Below are 17,533 nucleotides of genomic sequence, written 5' to 3' on the forward strand. Positions count from 1 at the left end.
CTCGCAGTGACATTTGAACCGATGATGAGTAGGTTCTAAGGCCCCTGTAGTGACTGTATTTTTTATCTAATGCATGATGTTAAGTACGGTACATATCCTCTACGAGTAACATCGCAAGTGAGTACTGCTTTTATCAATTACTGAATTTGCAATAAATTCAGAAAATATGAATTATTCATATTATATAGTCGATAGTACGAGTAAGTCTCTGAACTCTAAACATTTATTTAATGTGATTTTGTGATTCAGTGCCGTCTGCTCCCAAAACTTTTTATTGAATATTAACGTTAGACGATTTACGACTCGGAAAACTTATGGGAAATATGACAGCATTTTCTTCGTAGAACTATCTAAAAGTTGGATCAAGTAGTTCTAAGCGATAGCTCCTTGCATACAAGTAGAGATGTGTGACCAAGTTAGAAACAGCCAATAAGAAAATTGATAAAATTTATTTAGTACATAGATTTCACGACTGTCTCGTTGCTTGGCTGATCCTATGGCTGTATGGCTGCAGATCATGATATCTTGGGTTGTGTGTCTTGGATTGGCCAATAAAATACAAGTTTTTCTTCGGGCTTTGAAGAGCACGTCAAGAGTCGCTAAGCTCTTAGCTTCAAATCCTCTCTTCTAAGGAATGAGTCATTACCTTTACATTATCATCATTAACAGCCAATAGTTGTCCACAGCTGGACAAGGCCATGCAACATGGCCTTCCAAACATCATGGTCTCGAGCCGCCAGCATCCCCCACTTCATGTCCTCTGTCCACTTAATGGTCCTTGAGAGGGCTAAAAATAGTTGATGATCAGTAAAAAAACTTTTTAGTTAAAATAACTGTCTGTCCACCTATTGGTTCTTGAGTGGGCTAAAAATAGTTGATGATGAGTAAAAAAACTTTTTAGTTAAAAAAAGGATTTGTACCTTATCATTCTAAATGTTTCAAATTGGGGATAAATCCTCAAAATGTGCAATAATATACCCAAATTGGTATCGCTTACGCGAGCTTCATTAGTACCAATCGCCTATTTAGTGGAATGATGCATCGACCGATACGGTATACTGAATATGTTTGAATTAGTAGTTGTTATTTTGCCTAATAAATAGATCTTATATGTGGTATAGAAATTTATAATATGTTAAACTTATCTAAAAATACAGACTTCTTTTTTCGTACTTTGTATTTAGTTAGTACAATAGAAAAAATATAAGATGACGGCCGCGTGGCGCTGTTGGTAGTGACCCTGCTTTCTGCATCCACGGTCGTAGGTTCGATTCCCACAACTGGAAAATATTTGTGTGATGAGCATGGGTGTTTTCCAGTGTCTGTGTGTATTTATACATTATATAAGTGTTTATATGTAGTATATAATTGTATATTAATATTATAATATCAACTATCTTAGCAACCATAACACAAGCTACTCTGTATGGTTACTTTGGTGCTAGATAGTGATGTGTATTGTTTAAGTATATTTATTTATTTAAAAAAAAAGATCAAGTTTTACACCACCACAGTATGGACTGATTTGATTGAATTAGTTTGATCGATATTTTCGTTGATGCGCCAGGCCTCACACACATAAACGCATCTGTCAAACGTTTGTCTGTATTGTACGAATTACAAATTAATCTATACTAATATTATAAAGAGAAAAACTTTGTTCGTATGTTTGTTTGTTTGTAATAAATAGGCTCAAAAACTACTGGACTGATTTTAAAAATTCTTTCACCATTCGAAAGCTACATTATCCACAAGTAATATAGGCTAAATTTTATTTAGGAAAAAATAGGGTTCCGTAGGATATTTGGGTTTTTTGGACACAAGGTGTAAAAAATCAACTAGAAAAGTAACTTATTTTGCGTACGCTGCATAAACTATAAAAGATAAAACCATAAAATGTTCTTATTAATTGTAGATCTTATAAATATCTACAAAAAAGTCCGCGACACACTATACCTATCTATGTCGAGTGAGGCACAACAATCATTTTTTTATTTAAAAATTTTGATTTTTTTTGGACTATATTTAAACGCATAAATACGGGTAGAGGTAGGGTAGGGGTAGTTGAAAGTTTACATCGAGTTTCACGCGGACGAAGTCGCGGGCGTCCGCTAGTTACAAATAAATTGGGATGGAAAAGAAACACAATATATTAATCCATGTATATTAACTTCCACTGTGTCATAATAATAATTACAATTAAATTTAATATCACAGTTCAAAATCTTTATCAGTAAGTACATCAATACATTAAATAGAGTTAGTTACATTTAACTTATTACTAAGACACTGGTCTGAAAAACCAAAGAATTCAGTTTCTAATTTTGATACGGTTTTAATGTTGGTTACGTTGTTATTATTTTGAATTATGTGCCTTTTTGATACAATATTACACAAAGATTTGGTTATTCACACCAATGTAGCTAAAGAATGTCTTAAGACTAAGATAAATGAAAAGTAAAATACATAGTTGTCATTAAAATAACAATGCATGATAAGAGAGGTCATTCAAGCGAGGTCACATCACTAATGGTTTATTTTTAAAACATTTTTTTTTAATTGTTACAAGTTAGCCCTTGACTACAATCTCACCTGAATGGTAAGCGATGATGCAGTCTAAGATGGAAGCGGGCTAACTTGTTAGGAGGAGGATGAAAATCCCCTTTCGGTTTCTACACCGTACCGTACCGAAACGCTAAATTATTGGCGGTATGTCTTTGCCGCTAGGGTGGTAAATAGCCGCAGCCGAAGCCTCCCACCAGCCAAGTTAACATCCATATAACAACTACTTTTGGAATTGGGAAGTATGCACCAATTTATATGAGCAGACACAAATACTTTTTTTAATATTGATGCAATAAACTTCTACCATATATACTGAAAAACGAATTAAGCACGATCATGAAGTGTCAATTAATTAAAATTATTCAAATCATAATTTGCTGCTTTGTGATTTATAACTGAGTGACCGTCCGCATGAAATTCATGTTTTCACAAATCCCGCGGGAAGTACAGATTTCCCGGGATATAAAATATTCTATGTGGTAGCATGTCTCCATTCCAAAGTTCAGGTTCAATTTCACCTTAATAATATTAATGTGATGACTGTCTCTATCGTCGCTCCCATATATGTTATGAGACTCTATTTTTCTGTAAATAATACATTCCCATAGTTATTTTCATGACCATTCTTCAAATAACTCAGTTAAGGTATGAGATATGCATGAAATTGGCCTTATTATTATGCATATGTCATAAAATATCTCAAAAATTTCTATTGAAACCCGGTGGCCCTTTCAAAGCATTTTGGGAGCGTCCTTTTAGGCGTGTCTGATCAAAATACTAAATGCGGACGTATGTGATTAGGTACCGTATAAATTTATGAGTTTCTATTTACATTTAACCATTTCCTTTGGTTTAATTTTTTTATACACAAGTTACGGCCTAAATGACTGACTACGAGAGCAAACCTTGCTATTTCTGAGAGCGAGGGGTTAGCAAAACCAAATTTATATCACAAAGCACACAGAGCAAAACACACATAGAAACACATAGCACATAATATCTATAAGGTAAAGAGCACAATTTGTAACCAATTCACTCATTTAAAATCTTACTTATATTCAAATGAATGAAACAAGAAGTGCTTGTTCGTAATCAGTTTTTAACGGTACCTACCTATTTATTTCAAAAAATCTAAAACGGCTTTACCAATTTTGACAGGTCATTCGCTGGCAGATATTGTATGGCTAGTTATCTAAATTACTTATGTCTTATGGAGTAACTTATAACTTACTAGCGGACGCCCGCGACTTCGTACGTGTGGAATTGAAAGAGTAACAAACATTCATATCATCTAAATCACCAGTTTTCGCAAATCTCGGGAAACCATGGATTTTTCGGGATAAAAAGTAGCCTATCAGAGACAGAGTAAAATCTATTTCCATTCCAAATTTCAGAAGAAATCGCTTCAGTAGTAACGGCGTTAAAGAGTAACAAACATCCAAACATCCATACAAACTTTCGCGTTTATAATATTAGGATTAGGCTACTTTTATTTTAACAGTGTTTTCCAGGCGGACGAAGTCGTAGGCATCTGCTAGTAATTCATAAATTAATGATGATAATATTAATATTTAATTGAGTTTTTCTATCACAATCGAGTGTTCATTAATTCCACCACATTTTTAATGAACTCTCAACGCCTACGCCTGACATACAAAGCAAAATAGCTCCGCTTGCAGAAAAGCGAAATGAGAAGCGAGTCTATTACGAGCGGTGCAAATTACAGATACCACAGAAGTATAAACCTGCTCATAAGTTTTGCTGGTAATTAGATATTCCGAGAGCTGGTGAATATTTTTGGTTAAGTATTTGGACCAAGTTGAAAACTTATCCTGTATTTCTTCTAGACTTCTCTATAGGTTGGCAACTTCGTTCGTAACACTCCCGATGTTCCGCGCGGGCCAGGGGGCGTGTAGTGATGAATGAAAACCCCACAATTGATGCACGTCACTTCCCCGCATGCACGATTTAACACCCGCGAAGTCTTTCCCCCTGTCGCCCGCATATCATGGGTGTGTTATCAATGAACTTGCCAGACTATAACTCACAACTGGAGACCTAGCTGAGGGGTTTTTTGTATATCCTCTAAGATATTTCTTTTTGTAATTATTCATGTGGTATTTTTATAGGTACTTTAAAATTGAATATTTGAAGAGTAAAAAGAAAATCATATGGCCAGTACGGTTTTTACTTATTTTGCCAGATGCTTGCATATTAACGACCCAACTGAATAATCTGGCTTACTTTATAATACATATATAAAAATTTTTGCAACAAAAAAAAGTCCTCAAGGATATTTTTTGCAAAAAAGAAATCTCACTACAACCCAACCAGGTCTTTAGTTATTTTTAAGGATAGCATAAGAGAAGTAGTGCAAGTTTTCAGGTTGCCTTAAATACCTATTTAAAAATGTTCGCCAGCTCTCAGACCAAGAGTGAATAATAATAATGAATAGAATATCGAGAGTCTGGTGTTGAGAGTTCGTGCATTTATATGCCTATAGTATGCGCGTTATCATCTGAGTCGTCCGGTCATAAAAGTCAAAAAAGATAGGAATGTGCAGCGCGCCTACCTGCGCACCCTAATTATCGATAAACGGCTACCTGCGCACGTGCTAATGATGAGTCAATAATGATTTGGACGATTCTGATTGGTCGGTTTCTAATGTAATTGCATTGCGTATTTTTTTTGCTATAAATGTGTTTACTGCAATTAAATAAATACATTCATGTGTTACTCGTTGCGCACTATGGATACTTTATTTTCTAACGTTGATCTGAAGAAATTACATGGCGATATTAGCCCTCAAGCTCGAACACTGATTCACAACGTATTCCTGTTTCTCAATGAATTGAAAAGTGATCCGAATAAAGTGGCTTCTCTAAATTTCAACAAACCACGTGAAATGGCCGCATTTGTTTGTGGTGTGAGCAGAGCGACAGTGGACCGAATCAAGACGGAAGTATCACAATCAGGCAGTACCTGTATACCAAGAACAAATTTTAAGAAACCACAAACCGTCACTAATATTGACGATTTTGATAAAAGTGTGTTGAAGCGAACTGTAGCTTCATTTTATGAGAATGGAGAGTATCCATCCGTGGCGAAAATTTTAGAAAAATTCCGTGAACAATTACCCGATTTTAAATGCGGCAACACTTCAATGAGAATACTACTGAAGGAGGTTGGGTTCCAGTATAAGAAAAATAGCGAAGGACGTAAATATTTAATGGAAAGAACTGATATTGTTTGTGCTAGAATGGACTTTTTAAGGAAATTGGATTTACTTAGAAGAACTAACGATCAGCGACCACGTTTCTATCTAGACGAAACATGGATTAATCAAAACCATGCAAGAAAGAGGATGTGGCTTGGAAGCAACGATGAAGGAGGTTTCAAGAATCAGCCTGTGGGAAAAGGCCAAAGATTAATAGTTTGCCATGCGGGTTCTGCAAGGACTGGCTTCGTTCCAGATGCGAAGCTAATATTTAAAGCGGTGAAATCAAAGGATGCTGATTACCACACAGAAATGGATGGCGAAACATATATGGCATGGTTTTCCGAATTCCTGAATCTACTTGAAGAGCCCTCAGTTATAATTGTCGATAACGCAAGCTATCATTCGATACAGTTGGAAAAGATACCCACAAGAAACACGAGGAAAGCTGAAATTCAAGAATGGTTGACAAAGAAAAAGATTCCATATTCCAGCAACGAAATTATTGAAGAATTAATAAGAAAAGTAAAAGCCAGTAACCCGCAGAAGGTCTACGCTTTAGACCATCTGGCAAATGAACGAGGTCATGAAGTAATAAGGCTCCCTCCATATCACTGTCAATATAACCCAATAGAATTAATTTGGGCACAAGTAAAGGGAGAAGTTGCGAAGAATAATAATACCTTCAAGATAGCAGATGTCGAAAATCACCTCCACCGAGCTATAGAAAATGTCACACGAGAAGACTGGGCCAAATGTGTTAGGCATGCCGAAGAACTTCAAAACAAAGATTTACAAAAAGCTCTAATTAGAGATCACGCGCCGCTTATAATAAATTTGGCAGAAGACGAAGATTCTGATGATGAAGACTCAGATGAAGATTAATTTTATTTAGTTAATAATTATATAATATGAAATATGTATTATATTAAATCAAATATTGTTAATTTTTTTAATTTTGTGAACAAGATACGATAATAAACTTTACTTATCGATAATATGTCTTTCATTGTTACACCCTTCACTAGACGGCTCCATAAGACCCATAAGTGCAAGCGAGATAGATATAGAGAAATGATTTATGGCCCTAAGACTCAGTTGTTAACGCGCGTACTATAATACGGGGTGATCCGGGGCTATAGCGACCACAGGAACGTGTCAATCCATTCCCCAATTGTTGCCTTTGAAGCATAAATCCACACAAATCACGGAACCATGTTTAGTAGACGCCGCTTGTTCATACAATGGTATACAATTAAGCCGTTTCCACTATGACGTCACGAGTGTTTATCTAGTGATTTCCAAATGTAATGAACATAAAATTTAAATCGACGAATAATTATATTTTAAAAAAAAGTGTTATGCTAGTAAATGCTCTTGTACTCGAGTGTTCAAGAAGATTTAGCCCATATTTGACAGGTTCATGTCTTTTAGTTCAGGAATCCCTATACGTAACAAATAAACAAGAAACCTTTTATACCTATACCATTGTTAACAAATATACCCAAGCAAACCAATAGTTCAATAAACGTCAGGTAATTGGTTTCTATTTTCCTTCCAAAACTTGACTCACTCATATTGACAGGGAAAATTAAATAAAGCCTTGTAAAAATCTAAAATCATTCCTAGCTACGATTCAAAATTCAAACAGATGTAGTATTTTTTTAACCGACTTCCAAAAAGGAGGAGGTTCTACGTTCGGCTGTATGTATGTTTTTTTTTTTTTTTTTTTTTTTTTTTTTTATGTATGTCCAGCGATAATTCCGTCATTTGTGGACCGATTTTGAAAATTCTTTTTTGGTTTTGAAGGGTTTGATTCCAGGGTGGTCCCATTTTTTTCATGTCAGGATCTGATGATGGCATCCTGGAGAAATCGAGGGGAACTTTTGAAAATCGTAGAGACGGCTAGTGCGTTTGTTAGTGTTTCCATAAGGTATTTTAAACCACTACAATTTTATGAAGGTCTGGAGTTGGTCTGATGATGGAGCCGATACACAGACGATGGAACTCGTCAACGATTTACAGCAGGTACCTTTTGTTTGGGCTTAATTTATTTGTATTGATGAGAACTTTCCACCTAGATGGGTTGTGACTATATTAAGGGACTATATGATGATGAAGACGAAGGACAGTGAAGAGAACTCCTCGACGGTTCACAGTAGCTACCTTGTGTTTGGACTTGATAAATTTGTATTGATAAGAACTTTCCACCTAGATGGGTTGTGACTGTATTAGTGGTCTGGTGATGAAGACGAAGGATAGTTAAGGGAACTCCTCGACGGTTCACAGTAGCTACCTTGTGTTTTGACTTGATAATTTTGTATTGATGAGAACTTTCCACCTGGATAGGTTATGACTGTATTAGAGGTCTGGTGATGAAGATGAAGAAGAGTTAAGGGAACTCCTCGACGGTTCACAGTAGCTTTCTTGTGTTTGGACTTGATAAATTTTATATTGATGATAACTTCCACCCATATGGATTGTGACTGCATAGGGGGTCTGGTGATGAAGACGGAGGACAGTCAGTTCACACTCAGTAGGTGTGCTAACACTAAAAATTAAAAAATAAAAATTTTAATAAAAAAAATTCAACCGACTTCCAACTCAAAAATTAACCTAAACTAAAAAGCAAAAAATAACATCTTACCTATGTGCTACCTTCTGATCAGTTTGAAGGCGGTGCCAATCCAGTGTCATGTTTTAATTCAAGCCGTTTCTGAAAGAACCACAGAAGTTGTGTAATTTAAACGGCTTGAATTAAAACATCACTGGCTTGGCACCGCCTTCAAACTGATCAGAAGGTAGCACATAGGTAAGATGTTATTTTTTGCTTTTTAGTTTAGGTTAATTTTTGAGTTGGAAGTCGGTTGAATTTTTTTTATTAAAATTTTTTTTTTGTTTATTTGCCCTTGACTACAATCTCACCTGAATGGTAAGGATGATGCAGTCGAAGATGGAAGCCGGCTAACTTGTTAGGAGGAGGATGAAAATCCACACTTCTTTCGGTTTCTACACGACATCATTAAATCGCTTGGCGGTACGTCTTTGTCGGTAGGGTGGTAACAAGCCGCGGCCAAAGTCTCCCACCCGCTAAGAACTGCTAAAGCTCCAGCTAAGTAAAAAAAGAAATTTCATAAAGGTGCAATGCACAAATATGTCAGGGACGCTTGATTGCACGGTATCTATTTAAATATAGATCTGTGAACCAACCGCTGAATAATTTACAATATTGACGCTTTTCGATAGTAGCGGTAAAATTTATGTAAAACTTGCTGTACGCGACATGTGTTGCCTTGCATGGAAATATTTTGTTTTCGAACCAAAACGTGAGCGTGCTTTTCACAACTCATGAAAGTTTCATCACAATCGGATGAATGAATGATGAACGAACGAACGGATAGAACAGATGACACATATTGATAGATGTTACAAGGTACTGAATATGCAAGGCAAAACTATTATAGAAGCTAAGATACGTAATCGAGACACGCGACAGCGTGTCAGCCAATTTTGAGCAAACGATACACTGTAGCTTGTTGCTGATCACCAAACAAAGCATATATAGCTACCTAGCTATTGAATAATAACAAAAAAACCCGTTTAAGACAAAACCGAGTTACCAGAATTTTATTAATGCAGCTATCGATTTCTTTTATCGGTGAAGTTGACAACCACATATTTTTAATAATAATTTGGTTTTCCACTTTCGTGTTTATTTAAACTGATATTATAAAGCTGAATAGTTTGTTTGTTTGTTTAAACGCGCTAATCTCAGAAACTTATATAGCCTATTTATCGAGGAAGGCTATCTATAGGTTAGATATTATCGCCGAATTCCTACGGGAACGGGAACCTCGCGGGTGAAACCGTGTGGAGTCAGCTAGTGTTTTTATATGAAATACGTATAGAAAGTTCTCAAACTTAATATTTTTTATTAGGGCAGACCATTTAATAAATATGAAACCTGTGTCCAGAGGGTCTCGATAACAATTACAGTTTATAACAGTTGTTATAAATAGTCCTTACAATAAACTCTTATTTAAATAACTTCAAATGATAGATAGTTACAATAAAAACAGAATTTTATCTTATCAGTAAAATTTTACAGTTTTCCATGGAACGTAATTGTTATTTTAACAAATGCTGTAAAATAGAAACGGTTATCATTTAATTTGTAAAATCCACATTGTATGTCCACTAACTACGCTTATAAAATTTTATTACATTCTATTTCGCAGCTGGATCACTGCTACCTGAAACAAAATAGAAATTCAATTTGAACCGAATCCGTTTATTTTGTTTATTTATTGTATATCGGAGAGAAAATATTAGTAAATTCTCAGCGAAATAGAGAAAATACTGCCGTTAGGTTTGAAGGAAGTAGTATTTAATTTTGTTACTTTACTACAGTGCCTGTTTTTATAGTGAAGCGTATGAATTTCTTGTTTAAAACTTTCAAATTCAAAATTCATTTATTTCATGTAGGCTCACTTTACAAGCACTTTTGAAACGTCAGTTTTTATTTTAATTACACATTTTTTTTCTGTAAATCTCTCAACAGTCAATTCTATTATATGGCAAGCAGCCAAATAATTTGGTCTATTTATTCGGTTTTTATAATATATTTATTTTATTTTCGGTACTATTTCAAACCCCCTTTTTTATTTAATTACAAATGTAGACTTTTTAGTTTTTTTTGTTTGTAGTTTATATCCAATGATGTTAGAAGAAAAAAGAGGTAGATAGGTTACATAAACCACATTCGATGTTTACAACAGACACACACAAATTATTTCAGCGGCGTTGTCAACGGCGCGATGACAGTGCGGCGGCTGAGCTCAGGTTTGCTAATTAGCATAGTTTTAACGTGCCACTTGTGGTCCGCGTATAACCTATCTACCTCTTTTTTCTTCTAACATCGTTGTCTATAACGATATTACTTGCCTTTCATAGTTCTAGGTAAGTGGGAAATACCGTTTGAATTTTGATTCCCTTGAGAGTTTAGTAACATGCGTTTTTTGCTGAATAAACGGTTATATCTATTTTAATTTAAGTACGCAAGTTTGATTTACTCACAACTTCATGGAACTGCAGACTTGAGTATTAGGTTTAAATTTCAACTGGATACTCATCGAATTACCAAAATAAAAGGTCTTAACAAATAGACAAATCACAAGCGAACACCAAAGTCTTCAGTCTCGAGTCCGTGATAGTCAAGTGGATATGACCTATACCTCGGTTTCCGGAAGATGTGGTTTCGAATCCGGTGGGGTCCGGGGCATGCACACAACTGAAAAGTTGTGTGCATTTTAAGAAATTAAATATCACGTCTCTCAAACGGTGAAGGAAAACATCGTGAGGAAACCTACTCAGAGAATTTTCTTAATTCTCTGCATGTGTGAAGTCTGCCAATCCGCATTGGGCCAGCGTGGTGGACTATTGGCAAAATCTCTCTCATTCTGAGAGGAGAGTCGAGCTCAACAGTAAGCCGAATATGGGTTGATAACGATTTGCCTCTTGAGGTACGGAATGGTATGATAAAAGAAATTCTAGTACCTCGGATACATGCTATGTACATCGGGACGAACGGGTATGTGTGCGCGCGCGCCTGTGTGCGGCGACATGGCTGCCGCGGCATTGATAGCATGGATGCGCACGCGCAGTCGCTCGTAGTGCTCCGGCTGGTACTGCGCTGCCACCGTCACTGCGTTGCCTGAGTACTGCTTGAAAATTACGACAGCTTTAGCATACTTACAGTAGCGGATCCAGGGAGGAGCAAGCCTGACCCCCCCCCCCCCCTCACCACCAGCAAAGGATCTTAAAAGTTTTATTAAATTACTAGCAGACGCCCGCGACTTCGTTCGCGTGGAATTCAGTTTTTCACAAATCCCGAGTTACCATGGATTTTTCTGGGATGAAAAGTAGCCTATGTGTTAATCCAGAGTAAAATCTATATAAATTCCAAATTTCAGCTAAGTCTCTTCAGTAGCCGCAGCGTAAAAGAGGAACAAACATACTTACACACAAACTTTCTCTCGCCTTTATAATATTAGTGTGGGAAATTCCGTGGGAATTGACGACAAATGAATTCATAATTTTTGGATCTTCATCAGCTGTCAGACGTAGGTACTCGTAGCTCCATTCAAGTGTTCAAATGTTTGAAGCTATAATGTAGCACCGGCATTAGATTTATGTCTAAACCATCAGTAGCAAGTATACAGAAAACAACAGTTAATGACGTATAGTATCCAATCGTAATTGATCGCTTCGTCACGTTAGTCAATATCATCTATTAAACGTATTAGCGCGTCTGAATTCGAGCGCGTATTCACCGCTTCATTTAGTTAGGTATCAAACAAAATCGACATCAAAGCCGATTGACGGAAATTGTCACACACCTTCATGCTACATTAGTCGATTGTACAATTTGATACGATCTCCTAAAAGGCCAATTTTGGTAAATGATACTTACATTTATAGTAAGTCTACATCCATCGTAGAAGAGTTTAAGAAAAACTAACTTTTTTACAATAAGAATTTGTGAGTTGAAAGTTTCTTAGATAAAGAGCAAAGGCCAGCGTGGTGAACTATTTTGAACATTTCATTCTAATAGGAGACTCGTGCTCAACAGTGATCCGAATATGGGTTGACAATGATATAAATGTAAATGATGATGATTCTAAAAATAAAGGCAGCGGCAAAGGCAAGACAAACGCGAGACAAGGGGTGTCAAGAGTCTCTGAAAGAAATTCCGTTGCTATTGGAAGGCCAAGTACAACAGATGCGCAATCAGCAACATCAGGGTGCAATTCAATAATGCGTATCGTATTCTGATATACAAAACGATACGCATTATTGTATATCTGATTCTGAAGTTGCCGCGGTACTGCAGCGCGTCAGGCATGTTCGCAATAGCCAGAGTACCCGATTTCTTTGCGGTCATTCGCAAATTTCTGGTATCGTGTGCGGTCCTCGGACAATGAGATTCTCACCACGCTGGCTTAGTGTCTGGACTGCTCAATCTACAAGCATTGGCTCTCAGTGCACCAGAAGCCTAACAGAAAGTAACTGAGCATACGAGTATATTGGCTTTATATGAATATACTAGATATTAAGCCAATCAATTATTGTAATTTAGCATGTACTATTTTTATATTTATTATTTTTATATTCTATTTCTATATTTTATATTGGGTGTTTTTTACCTTTAAATAAGTGGTTGTCCAGCTGGTAATGATGATGATTATTATTATAATTCAATCACTAAGTTTAAATGACAATTGAATTCGGGGACAGCCAGTTAGCATATCAATTACTCCCACTATACACATACCTTCAAAGCGGCCGCAGCTTGTTCATGTGTTGCCCTTGTAAGATCCCTGCCGTCAACACTCAATATTCGATCGCCCCGATGTAGTAATCCAAACGCCGCCCCTTCTGTCGAGACACCGGACACAAACACACCGCAAGTATCGTCGTCCGGGACGCCGGTTTCGTCTGCCTCCCCGCCTAACCCCCCCACAATGTCCATTCCTAGCCGCGACCCTGTACGCACTAGTCGAACCATCCGCACACATCTGTAAACATAATGTATATTAGAATTGCATCTAGCGTAGATAGTTTTAAATTTACCAATTGTCCAAGCCCTAAATAAAATTTATGTGTAGCTTTGTAGTGGCGTAGGGAATTCAACGCTTAAGTGCTTAAACGCTTACGCTAGACTTTTTAATTGTACGTGATTTAGTTGGACAGATGTGCGGGCTGTCATACGCTATAGCTGTTCTATAATCTGCCGACTAAGTCGGCCAACTAAAAGTTGTAGGTGAGCGGGGGCTCTTAATCTTAAAATCTCGATTTCAGTTAGCGAGGCCGCAAAATATATCCCTACTTTTAACACGAATAAATAACAAATAACAAAAAAAAATAAAGGACCTTAGGTGTACATGTTACTTGTTATATAGCAAGTAGTATTATGTATATATTTAGGTAAATAGAAGTAAGTTTTAGATTTATAATTTAGTGCTAAGCTAGCGAATTAGGTTATACCTGTAAAGCTAGTTTTAAATTATGATAGTAAGTGAATATACAAAATGTGTAAGTATATTAAAATGTAAGAAATAGTGTAATGTTAGAAATACGACGACTTATCAAGTGTGAAAGTCGCAAAAATATAGGAGAAAGAATTTAAACAGAATATTTAAAATATAAAATTGCCTTTATGCTATCTGTCAGGACGTGCTCTGTATTGTAACAGTATTTATGTACCTGGGTATTTTACTCAACTCCTCTTCGGTGAGATCGTGCAGCGTCGAGCATGATGTCGCTTGGGTTCTTGCTGAAAATAACATTTATTTTGAAATACCTCGAAAGCTACGATCTTTCGAAATAGTTTACTGTTAGTTAAATAACAAAAATATCAGAAGTTATATGTATGGCCTAACTAGAAATAGAAATGTCTAGAACAATAAGTACATAGTACACACAGACAAATTGTCAAGTCGTTTTATATTTATTGACAGGTTATACCTAATAAATGATGTTTCTTTTAATTTTTTTATATATAGCGCTTACTAGCCCGTGACTGAGTTGAACTTTATTAAGTAGTCTTAATTTTAGCGTTGACGTAAAGACGAAACTCTTTAAAAGCCTTTATTGGTTATACTTCTTGTTTATTTTGATAATAATTGCTAAGTTTACACTGTATACATAATAGGTGTAAAAAAATTATTGCCAAAAATAAAATTCTATTGATTGAGTGAAATTGATTTAGTTTTATTGGGACTGAATTTATTGTAATAACTTAGCCTATTTATATACGAAGATTACTAGCAAAAATATCTTAAGTCAGCCATTGACCATCAATATGGCTCACAAGCGTGCAGCGCAAACGGTAGCACGCTTGTGAGCCATACTGGTGGGTGCTGCAGAAACGTGGGTATACTTGATTGTCAATGGCCGCTAGCATTGCATAATTTTCTGTATGAATATTATGAGCAGAAAAATCAGCATATACTTATATAATTATTTGATTTATTTATTTGAAGGTTGGTACTCATAACTATATATAATATAGATTCGTGACGGATTCAAGAAGTCAATAATTTCTTAAGTTCTAATTCGCAATAATGTTTGTGTGTTATATTAGATACGAATACGTTTGAAACAGTTTCAAGCTTTAGAAATCTTTGAACTGTGATAGTTTCGGGAGATACTCTCCACGGAATACACTCGTAGTTTCCGCAATCTACTTAGTTATTTCATTTATGTGGATTTTATCAGTATATCACCTAACGACCTTACGATATTATAAGGGAGAACTTTATATACATTATATACAAATTTTAATATTTTCGATACAAAATCTCATTAACTTTTTGTCGTTTTGGAGCTACATGATTCAAAAACTGCGATAAACCTTTCCGTAAATGAAAAAATCGTCATTTTCAGAATTTAAAACATCATCGAATGAGGTTTTCCTGTACTTCCAACGATTTTTCGTAGAAAATTTACTTGGCGGACGAAATAAAAAAGGGAAATATTGGTGTAAAAAAATTTTGGATACAGAAAAGAATATCACAATATATGTCACTTACTAATAAACAGCGGTGTGGGCGGTATGAACCCAGCCGCTGGTAGATCTACAAGTGTCATAATGGTCACCTATTACAGTGCCTATCACCGCTTGCTCCTATTACAGTGGTAATTCTCTTACTGGTACATAACGGTGCGATCCATGCGACGGGTATGATAAACCAAGTGACTGGCAGAACTACAAGCGTAACGCACCGCGCGTAACGCAGCGTGCGTTGCTTCAACTACAGTGTATGTCACTTACTAGTGTAACGCACAGCGCGTAACGCAGCGTGCGTTGCTTTAACTACAGTGTATGTCACTTACTAATATACAGCTGAACTGTCTGTGGGACGGGCGGGATGGATCCATCATCTGGTAGAACTACAAGTGTCACGTGGTCTCCTGTGCTTCTCAACGCAGCGACCGCTGTGGCGTGCGTCGCGTCAACTACAGTGTATGTCACTTACTAGTATACAGCGGTGTAGTCCGTGCGACGGGCGGAATGGACCCAGCGGCTGGTAGAACTACAAGTGTGACGTGGTCTCCTGTGCTTCTTAACGCAGCGACCGTTGTGGCGTGCGTCGCGTCAACTAGTATACAGCGGTGTAGTCCGTGCAACGGGCGGGATGGACCCAGCGGCTGGTAGAACTACAAGTGTCACGTGGTCTCCTGTGCTTCTCAACGCAGCGACCGCTGTGGCGTGCGTCGCGTCAACTACAGTGTATGTCACTTACTAGTATACAGCGGTGCGGTCCGTGCGACTGGCGGGATGGACCCAGCGGCAGGTAGAACTACAAGTGTCACGTGGTCCCCGGTGCTTCGTAACGCAGCGACTGCTGTGGCGTGCGTCGCTCCTATTAGGGATGTTTCTACACCCTGATAAAATGAAAACATTGTCACTGTTAGGCAGATTTTTTTTCTGAATGACAAGTTAGCCCTTGTCGCTAGACTCATTTAGTGATACTACTCAACTGAAGAACTCAGTAATTATTATCAGGTGTTAATAATTAAGACCAGGAAAATTATTTGGCGCGATCTTTAATACATGAGATTGTGTAAAAACTGCTACCAAAAATATGTCGACAGAAAGAAAAACTTAACGTTTCACAGCTTGAGGCAGTACTCAAAAACATGTTCAGTAACCAAATATACCACTGGATAAACGAGATACGAGTAGTATATAAGGTAATTCAGGTTCAGGTTTAATGACATATACCTAAGTATAAAATTATATTGTATATTTGTTCTATTTGCGTTTCTGAATCATTCATCCAATTGCAGAAGCGTCATTACATTGATTGGTGCCCCCCTGCTGGTAAAGGAAAATCTTCACAAGTAATATTCTTAACCATGATTACGATTGATCTCTAACGATACCCTATTATACTATTTATGGACTAGAAGGTATTGAAAATGAGTGGGGAAAATATTGATATCACCCCGTTTATTTCATCTAGTTTTTCATCGAATCTAGATGTTTTGAGGTCCTAAAAAGCTAGACCTTCTATTTTTACCATGATGTCTGTCAGTCTGAATGTGTGTGTGTATTTATGTATTCCTTCTCATTACTTTTGAACAGCTTTATTTGAACAATGGCAGGAAGTTGGCTGAGATAAACTGATGATGGCTGAGTTTCTCTCGTATAAAAACGGAAATAATATATATATTTTATATAGGTATAGCATTCCTCGATAAATAGGTTTTTTTTTTTTATTCTTTACAAGTTAGCCCTTGACTACAATCTCACCTGATGGTAAGTGATGATGTAGTCTTAGATCGAAGCGGGCTAACTTGTTAGGAGGAGGATGAAAATCCACACCCCTTTCGGTTTCTACACGGCATCATACCGGAACGCTAAATCGCTTGGCGGTATGTCTTTGCCGGTAGGGTGTTAACTAGCCACGGCCGAAGCCTCCCACCAGCCAGACCTGGACCAATTAAGAAAATCTCAATCTGCCCAGCCGGGGATTGAACCCAGGACCTCCGTTATGTAAATCCACCGCGCATACCACTGCGCCACGGAGGCCGTCAAAAGGTTATCTAACACTGAAAGATTATTTCAAATCGGACCAGTAAGTATAGTAGTAGTAGCAGCATAGATAGGATTAACTCGATTATTGACTTTAATAATTGTGTATGCGATTTGTATAATTATTATTAGGATAAGTTAGCTTAAGT

At 36.8% G+C, this 17,533-nt stretch overlaps 1 protein-coding gene across 2 annotated transcripts in view; it reads right to left on the reverse strand.

Annotated features, from left to right (window-relative positions):
- Nucleotides 1–2,152: 2,152 nt before the first annotated feature.
- The window catches only part of LOC112053715 (disks large homolog 2), a 52,516-nt gene continuing 37,135 nt past the window's right edge, over nt 2,153–17,533 (reverse strand). The window contains exons 7-11 of one of the 2 annotated variants that reach the window (XM_024093232.2): nt 16,090–16,231; nt 14,048–14,117; nt 13,116–13,359; nt 11,339–11,502; nt 2,153–10,035 (exon numbers count right to left, since the gene is read on the reverse strand). In XM_024093232.2, coding sequence (XP_023949000.1) covers nt 10,032–10,035; nt 11,339–11,502; nt 13,116–13,359; nt 14,048–14,117; nt 16,090–16,231 — 624 coding nt within the window. In that variant the 3' untranslated portion in view covers nt 2,153–10,031. Of the gene's footprint in view, nt 10,036–11,338; nt 11,506–13,115; nt 13,360–14,047; nt 14,118–16,089; nt 16,232–17,533 lie in introns of both variants that reach the window. The other variant, XM_024093224.2, reaches the window with a different exon arrangement.

Source organism: Bicyclus anynana, chromosome 12 (assembly GCF_947172395.1).
Source record: "Bicyclus anynana chromosome 12, ilBicAnyn1.1, whole genome shotgun sequence".
NCBI lineage: Eukaryota > Metazoa > Arthropoda > Insecta > Lepidoptera > Nymphalidae > Bicyclus > Bicyclus anynana.